The following is a 22,179-nucleotide window of genomic DNA, read 5'->3' as shown; positions in this document are numbered from 1 at the left end:
GAATTTAAAAAATATTTTGCCTTTGCTAAATAACGTGATTTACAGAGACGCCAGTAAGTGCTAAAAATCTGTAAGAAAATAAAAACTCAACTTTCACAACAGATCAGTACATAAGAATTTCAAGTACATGGAGCTGCATTACAACATGAAGATGCGAAATGAGGCTCAGACCTCAACTAATAAAGCTATTCCTCCATCAGGGGCTGCTGTTATGAATAGCAATAGAAAAACCTATCTTGGCCAAGATGGGGGTGACCTCAGAACTGGAAAAGAAACTGACTTTTTTCTGATTAAAGCCACACAGAAAATAACTAAGCATAGCTGGAGTTTGCAGTCTTCATGCAAAAATTTGCAAAAAATTGAGAATCATGTCACTGATACAAATGAAAGAGGTATTAGTTTCAAGAACAGGATGAAACAAAAGCAAGATGCTGAAGACAGTAATAGCAGGGTAGGCATATCCAGTTCATTCCAGAGTTTCAGTCTCTTAAAAATACAAAAGTAGCAAACTTTGTGTTCTGAAAATATTCCTCCACAGCCCTAGCTTTCTTTGCCCTTTCCCAAAAGCCAACTCAAACTCCAAAGGCAGGAAAATTTCCCTGTGAAAACCTTCTAAGCTGACCAGAGCTATCAACCCAAAAACACAAAGTGCTCCAGACCAAAAACTGTAAACAGTTCAAATCCTCATTTTACCTTCAGACTATTCCACCTACTTTTTTCCAGGAATCGCATCCATAAAACTACATCCATTACAGCCCTTGTCAAAGGGCAGGCAAGTACATAATGATGATTAAACAAGTGCTTAGATATCAAATACATTTCTGAAAATCTTTTTATACAAAAATTCTACATACCTTGTCCAGTTTGACACCTTCTACCACTTTCAAAAGAGAAGAGATTTGAGTCGTAGCCATAGCGACGGAGACAGAGGTAGTGCCATTTTACAGAGTCCCTTTTACGGGTGTACAAAATTAGTTCTGTATCTGTAAGTTCCATTATGCCAGAACCCAGCTCGTTACCATCATCATCCACGTTAATAACCTATAGAAAGGAAGTTAAACGGCATTAGGTAAGCATTTGTTTGAGCACCAATACTACTAGCATCTTAATGCTTCACTAATGCACTCTATCTGTTCTATCATATGAGCTGTGATCCTTGATGTCAGACTTTAACAAAAAAACTCACCAAACCAGTTCCTTTGCTCTTCCAACCCAGAATTAAAATAACACATATTCAAAAGCAACACGAGTGAGGATTTATAACATATTGCAAAATCCATGGTGATATTTAAAACAAATGAGATTTAAGTTTAATGAAGTTTTAGACTGTTTTAGATTGTTTTGTCCGTCATTTTCATGTCAACAAATAATTCACATATCCCATGGTTATCTTATCTGAAAACATGATACGTATACAGCTTATATTCTTATTCCTTCTGCTCTTACACCAGTTGGAGGTCTTCTGTTTCCTTTATGGAATACTGACAATGTGTATTTTCCCCCAGATGTATTTTATCTTGCATTGTTGCTTTTAGCAGAATTCTTTCTTACTCAGTAAAAAGGCTACAAAAAGATCCCTATGGTATCAATTAATTTTACTCCTTAAAGAGACATTTTCAACTTGAAATCTAGTCAGTTAAAAAGAATTAGGAATAGTTTCATCTGTCACTGAGGCTTATGTCAAATTTCTTCATTTTGCAAATTACTTTCTTTCATCTTCTCCCCCCTGCTGCTAAATCAGAGAACCACACAAACAATAGAGAAAACCTACAAGGAGAAAAAGAGGAACTTGTTGCACAAAGTGTTGTCAAATGCATAAAAGACAAGACAACAAAAATATTGTATCCTTCAGCTTTTTGTACTGATAATATTAAACATTTCCAGAAATTGCCATTGTTTCAAAGCTCATTTCAGTGTTGCCCAAAGGCAACATATGAATCATTTTTGACTATGGAAGCACTACATTCCTTTGCCAACTTGGAGAGAAAGTTTGGAGCACAGAAACAAATCTGAGTTGTGTGACTATGCAAAGGTCTGTTTACTTAAAGGCACTGACTTCAGTAGCTTCTTGTTGTTAAGCACACTAACAAGCGTTCACAAGCTTGCAAATTCCAGCGATATAAGGGATAGAAGCACACATAAAAGAAGCTTATTTAAGTAAAGGAAAAAAAATATCCAAATGATATAATTAATAGTGATCTCTAAGTAAAATCAGCAGTCTTATAATATTCCATTGCTGACCCCACTTCCAGGTTCATGATCACACTTACCCAGTTATGCCTCTTACTCTACTCACATGATTCCCAGAAGTAAAGGTGTTTAACTGGCCCCTATCAACTGCATGGAGTTGTACCAAAAACATGAGGCTGCTTCTCCTTCCCGAAGACCGAAACAGCCTATCTACAGAATTCCTGTCACTGCTGCTAAGAAAAGATTTTGAAAGGGGCAAGATAAACCTGTAGCCACAGACAACTGCAGGTCTGCAATACTTAAACCATCAGGTAATTCTTCTCCTATTTTTCTTTAGGTATTTTCCATCACACACCTAATCCGCAAGAATGCAACAAAATAATTCATGGCATACCACATCAGGTGCTTACCTTAAACTTGTTTCGATGGTTATCTGGGACAGTTTCTTTATCTGGACAGCTACAACAGCTACCCATGACTTCTTTAGAAGACCATGTGATCCCTAAAGTAAAAACCATAAATCACAACCAAACCCAATGTGATCATTTATGTGAGCACCATCAACAGAACAACCCAATATAAACTGCTCCTTCAATTACAATTTTTCACAATGAATTTTGCAGTCATAATTAATAAAAGATTGCAACATTTTTTCCGGAATTAAATTAGATTTGGCCTTGAGGAGTGACTACACTAGGCCATGGAAGTCCTACCAGTAATTGAACTTGAGGCTAGTAACAACAGACCCAATGAACTGTCACTTTAATTCCTATTGTAGCTCTTGGGGTAGGGGGGAGAAAAAAAAAAACAACATAACAGCTGCAATTCTCATCTCCCAAACCAAGATCTTTCCACCCAGCTTCCAGTTTCCCTTAACTGAGCACTCCTCAACTCAGACTGCTGAACACAGCGCTGACTGGCTCCCACACCAGCACTGTGTTGCAGGTTACCAGGCACAGGCAGCAAACACAAAGAGCCCTGGCTTGAGGAGCTCTAGGGCTGCAGCTCAATCGAAGGTGGAGGCACACCAGGCCTGGAGGAAGCTTCGTGCTCAGCTTCCATGCTTCTACTTAAAAATACTTCTCATATAGCAATGTACATACAACTACAAAACCAAAGTAAAGGAAAAAAAGAGTCCCATATAAAAAACTGTTTACAACTAGTTTTTTGTTTTTTTTTAATTCCTAATAAGTTTTCTTTGGATTAAACTGTGTTACATAGTCTGCTCTATTTACTATACAACAATAAAATATTCAACCAATACCATGTCTAAATCAAGAAAAAGAAATATTTTATATTCTTGGGATTTCAAATTAAAAGATTTTTGTATGAATGGTACACGTTCATAGAACAGTACACTAAAACTGCCAGAGAATGTAGTCTCACAACTTTCTTCTTCTATCACCCCACTATAGATCAATCTTAAACATAATATGGTTGGTGTAATATGATTATGCTGTAATCATGTGACAGTATTTGCATTCACCATAAAGGTAACTCAGTAGTAAACTCAACAGACAATTCAAAAAAAAATAACTGCAGTAAATGCAGTAAAAAATACAGGAAACTGAAGTAAAGGTAATTTGGGAAAAATCTATAGAGTTGCAAATAAGGACATATAGTATAAGTAGTATACCTACCATATCTCAAGAAAGACAAAGAAAGGGGATGTAATCAATCAATAATAATATAAGCTTGTTACTTCATCTCCAATATATTTTAATATTAAAACTTCAGAATATCAAGAACCATAATGCTGCTTCAAAGCAGAAGGGGGAACTAAAGCAGTGAGGAAGAAAAGCAACAGCTATGGAACCATCAGAGTTAAAATCACTCACCTAGATTTGGCCATTAATATTCCCAGCTTCTGTTGCGGCATCAGGGCTTCTGTCATACTTCAAAGTGTCATGCTGTCTTGTCACAGAACTAATCATTTGACCTAGAACTAGAAAAGTACATAAAAATTTAATTTTTCTCATTTTTTAAGATAAGCTGGCAAGTAAACTAACAAAATACATACGATATTTTATTTCGGCATCATTATGTCAAGCAAGGTTTTCATGGCTAAGCTGATTCTAAAGTGGAGCCTTAGACATACTCTCATCTCTTATGAACTTCCTAAGCATTTTAGTACCATCTGGTCTTGGAAGAAAATAATCACTGCCTGTAGGGTAGCCTGTCACACTGGGGACTCCAACGACTCTTTACCCAATTTACTGCACAGAAACAATGCAAAACTCCTATTATACTTCATGCTTACAGAACCAAACCACAGTAGACAAACAGAAATGCACATGGCTTACTCTGCTTAAGTCTCTTGCTTATCTCCTGAACACATACAAATGCCAATATGTACAGCTAACACATCACCCTTTCTCTGCACCCCTCATGATTCTTGCTCCGTGATATTAACCATAAATCGCTTCCTTTCACTGGCTGTTGCTACTGATTTTTGGACAGACATCAGATCACTGAACATTCCTTCTTATTATTCTCTTCCCTATACGTAAGGGGAAAGTCATCCTGAAAAACAGCGTTTTGTAGCTGAGAACTTGCTCTATCAAATAGTGTTACTGTGCTCTTTGTATCTGTTGTAGTTTCTATAGAAATAAATAGGAGGCATTACTTTCAGAGCAACCTATTTATATACTACTGGCTACTCTAAGAAGCAAGATACTGTACTAACCGACTACTTCAGTCTAACCCCCTAAAAAACATTCCTAGTTAGAATAGAAAGGATGTCAGAATTAAGCGTACACTTTTTAGCGCACTGTCACATTTAAAAAAAAAGGAATAAATAACAGCTTGTATTTAAACTGAAACTAAGCCCGAGCTTTCACAAAGGCGCAGAGGAACAGCTTTATTGAACCATTTGATGGATATGTCTATTTGTGTATGTAACACAAAGGTTCTCTCCTTGCACAGGTATTATTTAGTTCAGTAACTTGCAGCAAGTCATGTACCCTTAATATAATTCGTGCTTTAGCCATGAGCCTTCTTGATCTTCAGCAATTGTATTCAAGACCAAACCCTTTGCAACACACGTAGACACTGTTTCAATTATGGCCCTACCCAATCTGTTGTACACAGATTTTTCTGGCCAGGTTTCATTTTTTTTTGGCTTGGCACACCAAACCATCTCAGCAGAGGGTCTACCATGTCCCAGAGCTAGCTGGGGTCAGAATGACCACCTCAGTCCCCTCTGCCCAATTTTCAGAAAACTCAGCCCTTTCACTAATTACCAGCCTTGACTTATTTTTTCAAGTTCCTTGCTAAAACTTGCAGAAAGGGAGAGAAAACAGATGTGAGAGAAAAAAAATAGGACCCATCCTCTCTGATGGATTCTGCTGCATCTTACAGCTAGTCACAAAAATTATATACGAAACAATAATCACAAGCACGTGCAAACAACACCAATGCACGTGTTTGCAATATTTACCCCAATATTTTTCTAGCATTTTTTAATCCTTCCCATGGTTTGACTATGTAAGGTCAACTAGCCTGCTTTAATTACAAAAGAATTCTTAAGTGATCTAAAGGTAATTTTTAGTGGATAAATGAAAGCACACAAAGCAGTAACAAAATTCTCCAACAAGTTGCACTCCATTACAAGCTGGGTTTCATTTAAGGGTTGTTTATTCAATTTGCAATTTTCTTAAATCTTCCCCGATTGTGAAGTATTTACAGGAATTTATGCACACAAGGAGAAGTAGACATTTTCACAGCCACAACCCTAAAGTTAATCTTCTCAATCATGACTCCAGTGTCAGATTTTGGAGCTGTAACTTCTCATTCATAAAGCATCAGTGGTGCAAGCAGGGAGAAGGGCAGGAGAGTATTTTTCACTTCTTCCCAACGCATTTATTACTGCACTGCAAGGAAGAAATGCCAGGAAAGACAAAGCAAGACCTGCACTTATCTACACCTTGTTAAAAGGAGTGAAAGTTAGAACTGTTAGAGCTCCAGTAAGGTTTATTAGTTGGATTAGTAACCTAAAACACGTCTATTTTCCCTCATACACTAAGCAGATCCTTAGACATAAAACACCTTAAGGCTTTTTGGGGGAGCCTCTCAGCCAGCACTACCAGCACAATTGCAGAACCAAACATTAACTTCTGGGGGATTTCTGTTTGCAATTATTTCTAGCACACATCCCATAAAAGTCAGGGAAGGAAGGACCCCTCTAGTCATAGCACATTTCAGAAGAGGCAGGGAGAAGCAGAGGAGCCCTGGCTGGAAACTCACCTTTTGCATGTACTCTCTTGAAAGAGTGGCATTTTAAACCCATGAGCTACCCCTCCACTGCCAGATCCTCTACATATTGCTCTCAGTCAGACCCACAAGCTGGGAGCAGAGAACACAACTAAAGCATACGAACATGATTTTTAGGTTTTTTCATACCACAAAATGTTAGTTAAAAAAAGACTATGATCAGGGTTTTTCCTTCTCCTCCAGAAGCATTTGGTAACGTTTTGATTAGAGCTAAGCTATATATAACCCTCTCATACTATCATTTTTTGCCTGTAACATTCTGAATTGCATAATTTGGAAGACAATGTCTGCATTTTAAATCTCAAAGCATTGGCATTCATTGTTTTCAAGGACCTTGACTACTAAAAATAAATTGGAAGAACAGTCCCAACAAGTACAACACACAACACCCCTGTGCTTTTATTTCCTAATCTTATTCAAAATACTTGCTTTAAAAATTGAATTTAAAAAAAAATATATTGTCAACTCCCCACAGCAAACATCAGTTTCTATGGAAATGTGTGTTATGACAAAAAAAAAAAAAAGCTGCAAGTTTTGGAGGGATATTAAAATCATAAACTCATTCAGAGATGGGTAGATCAACACAAGCAGTATTTCACCTTTTTCATTCATTTAAAGAATTCTATTTAGCATACTATGTAGAATAGTATTTTTCAAATCATTAATTATTTTTTAAAATTGCAATATTGCACAAACTGATGCTGGCACATCTGGCATTTCATATTTGTCTTGTCTTCAATAACAACGCATACATGAATCCCTCAGTCCAAATTCTGACAATTTCTAAAGCATTTCCCAAAATGTGTTCTGTAACCATCCTAAAGTGTTAGCCATGATTTACCTGAACCAAGCTGGTCAGCAGTGCCTTATCAAAGAATCATAGAATGGTTTGGCTTGGAAGGGCCTCAAGGATCATCAAGTTCCAGCCCCCCTGCTACAGGCAGAGTTGCCAGCTGCCAGACCTGGCATTAGATCAGACTGCCCAGGGCCCCATCCAACCTGGCCTTAAACACCTCAGGGACAGGGTACACACAACCTCTCTGGGCAGCCTGTTCCAGCACCTCACCACTCTTCTCAGTAAAGAACTTCCCCCAACATCTAATCTAAACCTCCCTTCCTTTAGTTTAAAACCATTCCCCCCTTGTCCTATCACTATCTACCAATGTAAAAAGTTGGTTGCCCTCATGTTTATAAGCTCCCTTTAAATCTTGGAAGGCCATACTGAAGACTCCCTGCACCCTTCTCTTTTCCAGGCTGAACAAGCCCAGTTGCTTCAGCCCATCTTCATAGGAGAGGTGCTCCAGCGCTTGGACCATCCTCGTGGCCTTCTCTGGATCCTCTCCACAAGCTCCACATCCTTCCTGCATTGGAGGCCCCAGACTTGGATGCAGTACTCCAGCTGGAGCCTCACGAGGGCAGAATAGAGGGGGACAATCACCTCCCCTACCCTGCTGGCCTCACCTCTTCTGATGGAACCGAGGATACCACTGGGGCAATCCTGAAAGTTCAAGAACTTTTCATCTCCCCCGTCCCTCATTTTTTTTTTCCTTTTAAGGCCCTATTTCTCCCTTTAAAACTTTTTACAGAGCAATACTAAATAAGAGTTGATGTTAAATATTGCCTGACATTTAATTACATCTGGTGAATTTAATCTGTGAACAGTGAATTCTTGCAGGGCGAAACTTTTTTGCCCTGCAAAAATATAAGCAGTGAGGAGAATGCAATTCGAGGCAGGCTAGATCCCTCATGAAAAATACCAAGGATTGAATTATGTCAAAGAGGGAAAACACAGTTTAAAAGATATTGCAAATTAAAATCCAATATAAAACATTCATCCCAAACAATGGCAAAGGCTGCACTAACTTCACTTGCCCAAACTTCTTCTGACAGAACCTGAAGCTTACATACTCAATTCATTTGAAAGCCAACAACATCACTGAATTCATGCTTTCTGTTTTTCTGTTTGCCCGAGGATGAGCCATACAGCACACAACCTGCCCCTCTCCGAAGCTCATTCCGGTACATCTTTCCCTTCAACTCTCACAACTGGAAATACCTGAAGAAAACACAGCCAAGTCCCTAGGGACACAACAGGATAAGGAATTTTTCCCAGCTCAGAGTTGATAGCTGACAGCTATTGCAGAGCATAGAAGAACTCCACCAAGATACTGTCATCCCAGAGATCAAGTACAAACCAAAAGCAAAAATATTAGCCTTTCAGGTTACACAGACACAATTTCTAAGTAACTTGGGACAGAGATGTCACTACAGCAAAGCTGCTTTATCTTCTCTGCACAATTTTTCCATCAAATTGGAAGGCACTGAAGACAGCAGGCAGACTAATAGAGAGACCAACTTACCATGTAGGAAAACTGCTGCTGACTAAAATAAAAATTGTTTTATCATCATTTGATTCCTTCCAGCAGATAGGTGAAGGAGGTTGAAATGGTACTGCAATCAGTCCTTTGGAGTTTTGCTGACAGTCGAATCTGCCCATGTCAGAACTGGGTAACAGAACAGATTCAGCGTATAACTTATCTGATGTGGCAAATTCTGTCTTCAGAGTTGTGATGTAATCCATGGTGGCAAATTCTATATGATTTAAGAATCCTGGTATCCTACTTAAGACTTAAAATAGCCCATACCATGACCTTCTATTTATTTTGGCTAGTGTGCATTCACTACCACGAAGCCAAGTTCTTTCAATTGGAAAACAAAACTTAGGTTTCTGGAACACAGGACTCCCACGTCCCAGACCTCACATGCACATAAGAAATGTAGCATCAAAATAAAGCATTTACCCTGAACTAGTAATTACATACTGTGGTCAGCTCCCAGAGACTTGTTCCCCCAACAGTCACAGAATAGACGTCTTCACTTTGTAATTATTTGGAAAAAAAAAATTAAAGATTTCTGTACATCAGCAAAGACTGACTAATTCACTTTCATGTTTGGAGACAGAACAGACGTAAGAGGTGCCAGAGCTGGAACACAGCCCCATGGAAACACAGCAGTTTTAAGGGATATGAATGCTTAACAGAACTAGCAGAAACCTTGCCTCCTTGCCTCCCCACACACTGCCATCCTTCCAATCAGCTCTGCTCTCTCAAATGCCCTGGTTGGCTCTGGCCCCTCAATCTGACCACAGTAACATAACTCACCTATACGTTGCGAATGTATTCCAAAGAGATGGTGTCTTAACGCTAAAGCAAACTGAGCTAAGGTCAAACTTAATCCCTGCCCTTCATCCATCTGGCAGTGATAATTAAGAAAATTAATACTGAAGCTACGTAAGTAGCAGAAGGATGAAAAGGCAGCAGCGCTCGCTAGCAGAAAGACTGGCAGGATGAAACAACACCAGCACTAACAAACCATAACAGAGTTAAAGACTACAACGAAGGAGATCCAAGAAGAGAAACACGCTGAGAAAGAGCTTGGTGCCACCGGCGGCAATTATGGAAAACAAGCTATGAATGGTAGAGGTGAAGCTGCAGAACCTGGTTTATAATTTTGTTTATGCGAACAGGTGGAGTTTTACCTCAAGGTTTTCATTAGATGTCGTTCCTGTGGGCCGCCCTCGCAGCCCTCCTTGAAGGCGCGGTTAGGAGGGCCGGCGGGGATCACACCAACTGCCCACACTCGCCCACCAGGGCCCTGCCCTTGGCAGCATTCCTCTCCCAGCAGCACCAAGGCTGCAGCAACATGCTCCTCACAGACCCCAGGCCCGGCCGTGTCCCGCTCCTCACCTTCAGGAGAGATGCTCTTTTTATTTTTTTCCTCATTCTTTTTTCCCCCTCCTTCCTTCTCAACACACAGATTTGCATTGGTGGGTTTCAGATCTTCAAGACTTCAGTGCCATTTTTCAGTGTACCTGGATTCAAACTGACTACCAACGTTTTCTTTCTCTTCCTTCCTTCCCTGCACTAGATGGTGCTATGTAAAACAATAACACAGAACTATTAAAAAATAATAATAAATAAATGATGAGTGCATTAGGAGATTATTTTTTTCTTACGGAAATGTTCCTAAATAGCCTGCCAACCAGCTTGAAAAGCCACTACGTACAATTTTGAAATTGCATATTAGTATTAAAAAAAAATTCTCCAGTTCTTAAAAGTGATTATTTTAACCTGAATTTGAGCATTTAGCGTAGTGAAACATTTCTTGGAATACCATTACTCACTAATCCCGCAAAAATACCTGCTCACTCCCACAAGGAAAGCATTTATATTCATCCCAGTTGCTTTGTAAAAATGAAGATTAAAGACCAGCTCAAAGAGTCAGGTGAGAAGAGCACAGGGAACTGCAGCAAGTAACCACATCATGCTAATGATACATCATCTAAGGCTTGCCTATGTAACACTAGTCCCACACCTGTCCACTTAGTTCTAGTGTAACACTTTGAGACCACATTCCCTTTTCCTGATTTATGGCACTCTGTATTTTGGCCCATGCTAATGTGACACAAAACACAGTCATATCTAGGTACTAGGTTGATACAATTATTCTATTCAATAGCTGCACAGAGGTAAATCACATTAAATGGAATTTAAAATCTTTTAGCTTAGCACATTTCATTGTTCTTTAATGAAAAAGCATCTTGATAATAAATCCAAGAGCCATTTACTCCCTCATTCCCCTTAATCCTTCTGAGGATGAAATGATGTTCCTTGTTGTATTATCTAACTGCTCTCCAAAAGTTATCCCCTTACTTTAAACTTCCAGAGAAACAAGACTTAAATTATAGCTTGAATAGTTTGTATCAGTTTTAAAACAACTTAAACACGTGCAATTTTATAACTTTTTAATAAAACAACTTCAGGATACTGTTTTCTATGAATGCCTCCCAGATAACTACACCCTTTCAAATGAAACGACCAAAACACCAAACTCCAAACCACTACATTAGGTTAAACAAGCGAACACTACTAAACTGTTTTAGTCTTGGAAATTCCAAATACCGTTAAAAATGCCCTCTGTGGAACAGAATATACACAAGCATCATTTTTATGCAACAGCAAAGAGCAGAAATGGGATTGCAGTATCACTGCTGCAGAAGAGCTTTTTGGATATAGGCTCAATGAGAAAGGCAAGGAGACAGGAAAATAGACTTGAAGGAAGGAGGTGCTTGTCCCCCTCTGCTCTGCCTTTATAAGGCCTCATCTGGACTACTACGTCCAGGCCTGGGGACCCCAGCACAAGAAGGATGTGGAACTGTTGGAGCAGGTCCAGAGGAGGACCATGAAGATGATCAGAGGGCTGGAGCACCTCCGTTGGGAAGAAAGGCTGAGGGAAATTGGGCTTGTTCAGCCTGGAGAAGAGAAGGCTGCAGGGAGACCTCACTGCAGCCTTCTGATACTTGAGGGGAGCTCATAAACAGGAGAGGGACTGACTTTTTACATGGTCTAATAGTGATAGATGATCTTAAGGGTCCATTCCAACCCAAAACATTCTATGATTCTATGACAAGGGGAGGTGGCTTTAAACTAAAAGAGAAGAGATTTAGATTAGATGTTAGGCAGAAATGTTTTATTCAGAGAGCGGTGAGGCCCTGGCACAGGCTGCCCAGAGAAGCTGTGGATGCCCCATACCCAGGGGCATTCAAGCCCAGGTTGGGTGGGATCCCCGACAGCCTGATCTGGTGGGTGGCAACCAGCCCACAGCAGGAGTTTAGAACTGGATGATCTTTAAGGTCCTTTCCAACCTAAGCCATTCTACGATTCTATGAACGATTAAGTCAATAAATGGGCGCTATGAGAAAGGGAGAATCAAGCTTAATTCTTGAAAAGGATGCCTGGCTTGAAACTGTTGAAATAGTGAGTCAGCTCTCCAGTATTTAACCACAAATGCCTTCTAAACTTGAGGCTCATGGCTCTTGCCAATTCTTCAAAGCCAGCAAAGTGCCAACTCTTGTAATTAAGCGGCACTGAGTTTATATTTTGCAATACTATAATCTCAGAAATACTGTTCATTCAAACATTTCAGGAAAGGTTAAGCTTTGCTTTTATGTTTTTGAAGTGTTTTGCACACAAGTCTTCTAATTCATTAATAAAGATAACATTAAAAAACCTGCAAGGTCTGTCTTTCCAAAATTAAAAGCAGACATAGCAAGATATTATCAAAACTAAGACCATCCCAGTGTGTTTTATAAAACTACGTAAGTATATATAAGTACGTATTCTCAATTTATGCCCTTCTTCGTCCACCCCTTGGTTTCTATTTCTCTATCAAAAAGTTCCCAGCACAGGGATACAAGTAATCAGGCATTATTTCAAAATCACACTCTTATAGGCGGTTTTTTGTTTGTTTCTTGGAAAACTGAAAATTCCATCTCATCATGAAATCTGTGTTCTTTTAAGAATAGTTTGTCATCTCCATTTATCATAGTTCCCATTTCTTAACTCTGTTCACTCATGCGCTTCTCATATATTTTTTTTCCTCACTTTAAGGAAAAATTCTAATAGTGTTTAACTCCATCTTCCCTACAGCCCCAACTCCTGGTATACACGGGGAAGATTATCTATAGTTATTTACATTCTCCTCTGTATCAGAAGGACTATTCAGACTCTTCATTGACGGTTGATGAGAAATAAGATCCATGATCTTAGGGAACCTTTTGTAACCACTGAACTGCATCCGTCAAAAAGCAAGATTAATTTTTTTCCTTTACAGTTGCAATAGAAAAGAACACATGTACATTTAGTAAGTGTGGGTGATCTGTTAAATCACAGCAACCTTACTGTGCAGGTGCCCGTCCGTGTGCTGTGCTATATGAAGTGAATCAAATTCTCATCTTCCCATTAGATTTCAGTAAAATCCAACATCTGCGCACCTCAGCAACCATTTTCTTGTGTTCACTGCCAAATCTTCTACTGTCAATTTAAATGCAACTAAATAATGTTAGCCTTTGCAACATCTCCATTAGTTTTGACTACTCCTTTGTTAGTGATTCAACACACTCCCAACTAGCCTAGCTGATCCAGGCGCCAGAAGGTTTTTTCCTACTTGAGGTAGAAGTTACCAAAAAACTGTACTGTGATCTCCCTGTACAGGAGCGTTACAAGTAGCACAGGTTAAAAATTCACTTGCTTATATCACATTTTCAGTCTTTAAAAGAAGCTCCTCCTTGGGCCTTAGAAAATGTTTTCTTCTTGAATATCGCTAAAACATCAAACGGAAATGTCGGTAGCGGCCCAGATCTCTCAGTAAGGAGTCTACAATGCTTTACTTTGTTGGATGAGTATTATACTACTTTAGATGACTGCCGTCCAGTGTTAATATGACACAGCACTGTCTTTTATAATTAATGTACCTTTCCGCAGAATCCACACTGAGTTGCCCATTTTGTATAAATATCTTCTAAAGATTTTAAAGATCACTAAAAATACTATGAGATCCATACGCAACATGCACTGAAATGTTTGTGTGTGCATGTACGTGTGTCAGTGCCTGAACATCAGAATGAGGATTAAGAGCTTAGCATGTACTGAGGAAGAAGAACACTGTTCACACAGTAGCTCTCCCAGCAGCAAGGCATGCTCCCTGATCACAGGACAGACATCTCCAATCTCTGCCAGACATACAGACCCTCATGAGCTTGCACCACATCGCATGAATCCATCCTTTTCCTGTTAACCCACCTGCAACACAGACTACTGACAAATTTAAAACATATTAAAAAAATAATTCATTAAAGGAAAAAAAAAAAAAAAAAAGGAAAACCAGACAATGAATAGCTGGCTGTCTTCAAGATTTACGGAAGCTGAAGAAAGAAATGACCAGGTCACAACACCTGCTAATCACTAAAGGAAATAAAAGGTCATCCAAAAATTACTTTGTTACTGCCAATGAAGAGGAACTGACAACTTTTCTCTCGTCCCACGTCTCTCACAAGAGACCCTGGCCAATCCACTTGGGCACAAGTCTTGGCACTGCTTGAGCAAGTGGATGTGAGGCTGCAGTGAATAAGTGTTAACCAATTTTGAAATTAGAGAAAAAAACATCACCTTACCTTGCATTTTATTACACCATTCTTCCTAAAAAATATAAACTAATTACATCTTTGCTTAACGCTGTAAAATAATTACGCTGAACTACCAGTTTTATTTTAAAGTTAACTTGAGTAACTACTTGCTCTCTTTTACTTCCCAAAATAATGGATTACAATGTAAAAATGCACACATTGCTTGCAAACCCAGCCACATTTTAAATCTCTCAATGCTATCAGCTGTGGATCTCATGATTTACTACTACTTACACAATTTGTTTTCTTTCCCCCACGATAGCTTTCTAAATCTCTATTATAAACTATATTACCTTGAAAACTCTTATCTGGGGTGAGATAATCTGAGATGGTGGGTAATGAAAAATATTCTGATTTTATTCTTCTTTGTGTAAGAATGAACTCTTCTCAAGGCATTACTGAGGGCTCTTCCTCAGGCATTTTATTGTTCCAAGCCTGTAGTATGAAAGCCTGTTTGCATAATGAAGGTGCCGATTTCGAAGAGAAGGAATTCACAATAAACTAAAGCCTCCCTGATCAAAAGAAGTCACATTTAATTTTATTTAAATAAGTCCTTCCATAAGATTCCTTCCATTAACACGTTTGACTAGGTGTGTTTTAGAGATCACTTCTGTGGAAGGTTTTCTAGATTCTGCTGTCTACTCTGTGTATCACACAACATTTGTAAGCACTGGCACCTTCAACTACACAGAAAAGTCATAATTCTTTAAATTGAGAACATTAAACATATTTGTACTGAAACGATCATCTTTTACTGTAAGCAGCAGATAATTTTTAAGGAGAAAAAGTAGCCTTCCTGGACTCTTGTCCTGACAGCAGGTGCAAATTTTGTGATCAAGTGTGCTGCCTGAATGTGTGCAGCATGTGTGCTCACAAAGGAGCCAAATCATTTTCTTTAGTGCTGCGTACGGATTTATTTTACAGGCAGCTCCCACCTGCCTGATGCTCCTCATTCTTGGGGCAGCATTTAGAGCAGTTCTGGGATTCGTAATTACATACAAAGATTCAGCTGCAGTCCTCTCCTAATGGGCAACACAACAGAGGTATAGCTCAGTTTAAACAAATTCAATTAAAAAAAGAAATGAAAAACAAAAGGCCTAAGAATTGCGCTGAAGTTGCCTGGTATTGGGACAGCAGTCTTCAGCTTCAGCCTCCAACAACCCTCACACACCTCCATGCCCCCTCGGCTATGGAGCCATTCTTCCAAGCACAGTGCAGCGTCAAACATTACCTGAAATGCTGCAGCCCTCAATGACTTCAGATAAGATTTTTATTGTTGCTTTTTTTGCTGTGGACTGCATTCAACAGTAACCTCTACGCATGAGTTCACACTGTCACTTCTGCAACTTCTAGACAGTAAGAACGTGGACAATAAACTTTAAAATACCACATGAAAACTTCAAACACTGTGTATGGAAAATGGGCTGATTTGGTTTACAGCCAGCACGGGCAAGCTTCTCCTTGCCTATTCATTTTGCTAGCATCTGATGGCTACACTGAATATCCATTTTCTCTTGAAAATGTTTAATTCTAGACACTGTTGAAGATGTCAATGCACTATCACCACTGTTAGGCATAACCATATCAAAGCAGCATCATTTGAAAATGCCATCAATTCCACAATGAGGTCTTTTCTTTACCTGGGGCTAACACCTCCCGAATTTACCTTCCATCACTACATGCATTTTCATTGTGATTAATTTCCACATAGGAAAACACATATTAAAGAGGACAAACATCCAACATGAATATTCCCTAGGTACGCTCTATTAATTCTTCAAATTTAAATTATACTCTTCAGTCAACAACACAGGTTGCGCCCACTCCATACCAGCTATACTATTCAATTGATGGCAAGGCAGTACCACTTGGAAAAGTGCATTAGCTTTCAAGGTACAAACAGCAGCTCTTCTGTTGCACTTTTTATTATTTAACTTCAAAAAGGCCTTGCAAACGAGAAAAAAAACCACAAATATATTCCCAACCACTTGGGAGCTCTGCAGATCTCCATGGGAATCACCAGCTGAAGCACTGAAGTAAGCTGACAAGTTGTCTTGCCAGCCATTGTATCTCCTAAGCTAGCATTCCTCCAAATGAAGTCTGCAAGTCCATTTCACTTCCCCACCCCTCCTCCCTCGCCCTTCAGTCTGAGTGGCACAAGGCAGCACATGCTGGTCGTGATGGAGTACAGCAAGGTGCTGTGGCAGGAGTGGTCACAGCCAATGCAGGCAGGGTATCGGGCAGGCAGCACGGAAAGGAGCAGAAGGATTGCTGGGCTGGCTGGAAATGTTCAGGCATCACTCAGGAGGCCAAGCTCCTGCTGTCAGGGGGCTACAGGAGAACACAAGATAGAGGCACCGCCACATGCCCTCCTGCCTGCTGCCAGCCACAGGTGAACGCTAACTCTCATCCATCCCCATGGTGAGCTGCTTCATGGAGCAAGGCCAGTTGGAAACATATTTTTGGAAAGTTATGTTTCAGCAAGTTTAGCTTCCTGAGCTGCCTCCCTGCTGGCCTGGTGACAAAGCTGGCAAAACAGAGGGGAGGCAGGAATGCGCAGGCAGAGCAAGGCTATGGCTAGCTGCTCTCTGAGCTCAGCTCCAGTGCCAAGCCAGACCCAAATCTCAGCTTTGTCAGCCCAATGGGACCAGAGATAAATTGTTCTATGCTCTCTTCCAGCTAACATGTACATCATCTCTGCCTAAAAGCAAGAGAAATACCATTTGCTGCTACTGAGAATTAAAATACAAACAAAAAACTAATAAGAAAACCACTTACCCACCTACGTTTCAGCTGTCTCAGGCTGCACTTTGTAGAAACACTTCTGTAGTTACCCATCACTCCCACACACCAGTATTTCACTCGTAGCTGATCTGGGTTAAAAATAATCATTATTTTCCTTGCTGAGTTGTTCCTGATGTGGACCAGCTTCCTAATCAGGCTCACCACAAGAGCACACAAACACAAGGAAGAGGGTGGCACTGTTTATACCAACAGCACCACAAAGAGAAACGCTCCTGATGCCACACCCACAGATACACCTTTGTAGTTACTCTGAGCTGCAATTAAGTTATCAATCATACCTCACTATCAGGAAAAAGGCGCAGGAACACGGATGAACTTGATTGAAGCAGGGAACATAGTAGCTGCAACAAGCAAAATGGATACCACCCCAACACAACAGCCTTCCGGAAGGCGACAGGTAACTTTATTTACATCATTTAAAACAGCCAGCTTGCTGCTTCAGGGAATCACAAGTCCGTCCAAAGCATGATAGAAAAAAAAAAAATCACACATTTTAACATCTACAGCACCGTGATTTTGCGGATGAAAACTTGGGTCTCTAACAAAGCAGCAGGAATCCAGTAAACACAGGATGTAAAATGTTTTGGCACAAAACACTAAATAAAATGCCCATAAAGCTTGCTGGCACTTACTTTGACAAGAATGGAAAAAAAATAATTTGCTCGATTCTAAGAACTGGGTTTGTATTTTAACTTAAATTTATATGATTCAACACCACAAAGCGGACTTAAGTACAAATGAGTGAAAGGAAAAAAAAATAATTCACACAGAAAACTTACTAACTCCTTTCTAGAGTTACTCCCGAGTTGAAAACTCAGGGCAGTAAAATATCTACCCAAAGCACTGATTACCCTCGTTACATTTCTCTGCTCCAGCTTACCAGCATTTCTGCAGTCAACGACCCATCTTAACAAATAGCTGCTTCAACTACAGTAAACTGCTGTTGCTAGTGTTGATACTCAACCTCCTGTAAAGTAGTTAAAGAATCTCCTCAGTCCCTACAACGTATCTCAGCTGTTCAGGAAAACCCTGGGAACAACATGTAAGCCTACAAGCAAAACCCCAAACCAGCTTTTTTTGGTGTATTTTGTAGGCTTTCTGGAGGCAAGCTACAGGGGAAGAGTTTCCAATCTGAGTTTAAAATAAAAAACATTACCATGTTATTTCTGAGGAACTACAGCATACGTATTTTACAAGCTGAATGCTCAGTCACCTGAGACCCATGTTGTTTTGTCAAGGAACACAGCAATGATTTTTGAGGTGCTTTCTTGTGTTCAAGGGAGATGTGGGATACTGCCAGGTATCTAAGTTCATTACAAATGGATTAAGATGAGGTTTCTGACTAAGAAGTTGTAGTTTAGTAAATATGTGCACTCCAAAATCATTGGTCAAATGGAAAAAAAGATTTTTTACACTTCAAGAGAAGATAACTTTTTAGAACCTCTGAGAATGAGAAATCTGCTTGAAAAGCCATTAAGCATAAAAAACCACCAAATTATTAAACACACAGTAAATACACTGTAATTAATGCATGCAATAAACTGACAAGAAAACTGGTGGAGCTTTGATCTCTTGAGCAGCTCGAAAATCAAGCTTGGATACTTTTCTGGAGTACGTTATTTAGGTAGAAAGTTAACTGGTTCCAATTCAAGAGTAAATGGGTGAGATGCAATAGCTTATCTGAACAAAATGAAGTCAGACCAGGTTCTCCGTTCTAGCCCTAAGCAACGTATGACTAAGAACAAATGCTGGCACTGGAAAGTAGAAACAAAACAGAAGAGTAAGCCTTTCTCCACTATTCATAGATTTTTGAAAGCAATTATAGAGTAGAAACTAAATTTCAAAGACATACATTTTAGCATATCATCTAATTACAAGTAAGACTGATATAAGTTACAGAAATGACTCAGTATCCTAAAACACACAACAGTGAAAGTAATAGGAATGAACACGCGTGGTTGCAAAGCATCTTTGGACAGAAAAATCAAAATATTTGCTATGTAACAAAGCTACAAAGTCTGAAGTGTAAACTGCAAGATTTCATTAACATGACTGGTATTTTTGATCTAGTATTTTTGATAAGGAGTTTCACATATCTTCAGTATGCTGATAAGAAGAAATTTTCCAGAAGCACACAGATCAGGTAACAATATCACGAGACATTTGGTTGAAATTGATTCCTGAAGCATGGTTACCAAAAACAGTCTCCTCCTTTTCGGACTACCTTGGGATTTTTCTACTTTTCTGTCTTTCCTCCTGCCACAGGGCCTACCACTGGGAAATACCCTGAAAGGAACAACCGTCCCTTTGGTCCCAAATCTGAGGTTTCACAAATCAGCAGCTGATGAGCATCACCACCCTCCACTTCCATACCCTTCTTAGCACAGAAGGCCAGCTGGATGGAGCCACACAACCACCCCAGATGACAGGACCAGGCACAGACACACCGCTGCTTGACTACTTGCTTCCCATTCGTTCCCTTGTCTTTGTTCAGCTAATCCCTAGCCCACAAACACATCCAGGAAATCTCTAACATCGTCACTGTTGAAGTACAACCATTTACACGGCACGTGTATTTTTCTTATTTTGTGTGTTGGTCTTATCCATTTACACAATTGTACCATTTACATTCCCTACAACTTACCCTTGATTTAGTATAGACAGTTAAAGGTTGTGCATGCAATCTTATACTTAAACAGAGGTTTTATTTGATATCCTACCCCATATAACTCCTTAGACCCCACAATTGTAAAGAGATACCAAACATGCGGCTAATGGGAACAGACTTGGAAATGGAGATGTGCACAACCTCTCAGCAAACCTGACCTAGGTAAATCTTCCTAGCAAAATGCAGCTATACCTTATTTACAGTCAACACACGGCACCAACAAATCCACTTTTTTTTTTTTTAAACTTTTAGTGTAAATGGTCCACAACAGTAAAAGAGTCATAAAACATTATAAAATGTAATGGTCAAAGACCTTGAAATAAAGACATCCTGAAGACATACTGTGCCAAAAAAGTTTGCTGTACAGGAATTGCATTCTAAGAGATAATACAACTTGCAAGTACAAAGGTCCTTAATTAGGAATCTTGATCACGTGAGATTAAAATCCTTTCCACCGTCATTTTCAAAGCTTTGCTTGTCCACCAAGGGAAAAATAGAGCATCTTGTCAAAAAGTCTCCCACAATTCCCCTACAGTCTGAAGTCTATACAAGGCAAAGTGTGCGTGCAAAGGAGAGAAGATGGGTCAGAAGAGCACACACCCAACAAACATTTCAAAAAGCAGTTACTGCGCAGTGAGCTGACCACGTATCAGCGCGGATTACACTCTAAACGGCCAGCAAGAACTTCAACAAATAAATAGTCATTAGAAGGGTGCAACTCATTTCAACCAAATGTACAATCTGTCCCAGTTGCCCAACAAGCTTCTAATTTTCAATACTGGCATGTTCTGGAAACTCATCAGAACATATGCTTAACAGGTGCAGAGAACTTTGGTCGTCAATTGGATTGAAACATCCATTTGTTACCTACTCACAAAACGTGCAGAATTATCCAGTTCCAGACTCTCACACAAAAAGGTCAGTCTTTACTGAAGCTATGCACCGAACTGGCAGATGGAAATGATCATGTGCACCCACCAGCACAGTGATGTCCTGCTGGAGGAGGCTAAAAACACAGCCAAAGTTGTAACAGTTCTGTGAAAACCCCAAAGATTTCACATTGACCTAAGAAGGGAAAAAAAAAAAAAACACCAATGCCCCAAGTGGTCAAGCAATATAGCAGTATCACAGGTATTGATACCCTCTGCAAGTTTTCCCAGTGAATTTACCTGCACACATGATATAACATGAATAATATAAAAACAATTAAAAAATACTAGACATTTCCATAAATATATATTTTTTCCAATCTTAAGCTACATCTTCAGCTATCAAAAACAGATGTGCTCAAATAATTCAGTGTATTTAATTGTTCTTGCTTCTTTTCTTCATTCAGAAAAAGAGCAATACGAATGGCAAAACCAGATGTTATAATGTGATTAACATCACAAGCTCGCCTGGTGATTCAGTGCAAAACACGGGTTTTCTGTTGTCTTCAAGGACATTTCTGGGGAGAATTGAGAAACAAAATTCCTGTGAACATCTGTGTCTAAGACCACCCTTTAGTAAAACTAGAAGTCAACATTAAGAATGTCAGTTTTGTGTAATAAGCACCCTATCATTCTGAACTTAACAGTGAAAAGAAATCCCACACAATTTAGCATCTTAATCTATTCTGCACATCAAAGCAACAGCACTAATCTAGGCAGACAAAACGGGAGCGGGCTGAATGTAACCAAAAGCACACCTATTTTATCAGCAGCAACAAGCAGTTATATGAAAAGGAGCTACTAAGGTTAAGGTTAAAGAAAGTGCTTTTGCAAGCAAATACTCATAAGGGTCACATTTAATGTCAAATATTTTAATATTGCAGGCAGATACCTTTGAAAACTGTTGGAATCGTGGCACTTTAACCAGAGATTTTGGTATTAGTTACGCAAAGGGAACAACTAAGACCACTGTGTACCTTTAAAAAAAGCCAAAAGAATGAATACTGCTAATCAAAACAATTGCGTAATGCTCACTAAACACTGCAGATTAAATATTGGGCTGCTGCATCAACTTTTGCACTGCCAATCCCTGATTGCTTCCCTGAAAACAAACCAACAAAACAACAACAAAAAAACAACAATAATTTCTTACAACTCTTGTGAAATCTCAGACAGTCCAAATCATGACTCATGAGCAGTATTTAAGTATCTTGTCCCATTTAGCTGTAACTGCTCGCATTTGACGCTAAAGCCCAGAAAAAAATGCCAAAAAGAATCACCTCTAAAAATGA

General features: G+C 39.4%; 1 protein-coding gene across 5 annotated transcripts in view; it reads right to left on the bottom strand.

Annotated features, from left to right (window-relative positions):
* FRS2 (fibroblast growth factor receptor substrate 2) overlaps positions 1–22,179 on the bottom strand; it is a 52,555-nt gene that overhangs the window by 12,736 nt on the left and 17,640 nt on the right. For 3 of the 5 annotated variants that reach the window (XM_021385143.1, XM_021385138.1, XM_021385139.1), the window contains exons 2-4: positions 4,029–4,135; positions 2,601–2,692; positions 855–1,041 (exon numbers count right to left, since the gene is read on the bottom strand). In XM_021385143.1, the coding sequence (XP_021240818.1) occupies positions 855–1,041; positions 2,601–2,666 (253 nt within the window). In that variant the 5' untranslated portion in view covers positions 2,667–2,692; positions 4,029–4,135. Of the gene's footprint in view, positions 1–854; positions 1,042–2,600; positions 2,693–4,028; positions 4,136–17,263; positions 17,417–22,179 lie in introns of those variants that run through there. The other 2 variants (XM_021385142.1, XM_021385141.1) reach the window with 2 other exon arrangements.

This window comes from Numida meleagris, chromosome 1, assembly GCF_002078875.1.
Source record: "Numida meleagris isolate 19003 breed g44 Domestic line chromosome 1, NumMel1.0, whole genome shotgun sequence".
Taxonomy (NCBI): Eukaryota; Metazoa; Chordata; class Aves; order Galliformes; family Numididae; genus Numida; species Numida meleagris.
Note: the sequence above shows the minus strand (reverse complement) of the source record. Positions and strands in the feature narration are given on the sequence as shown.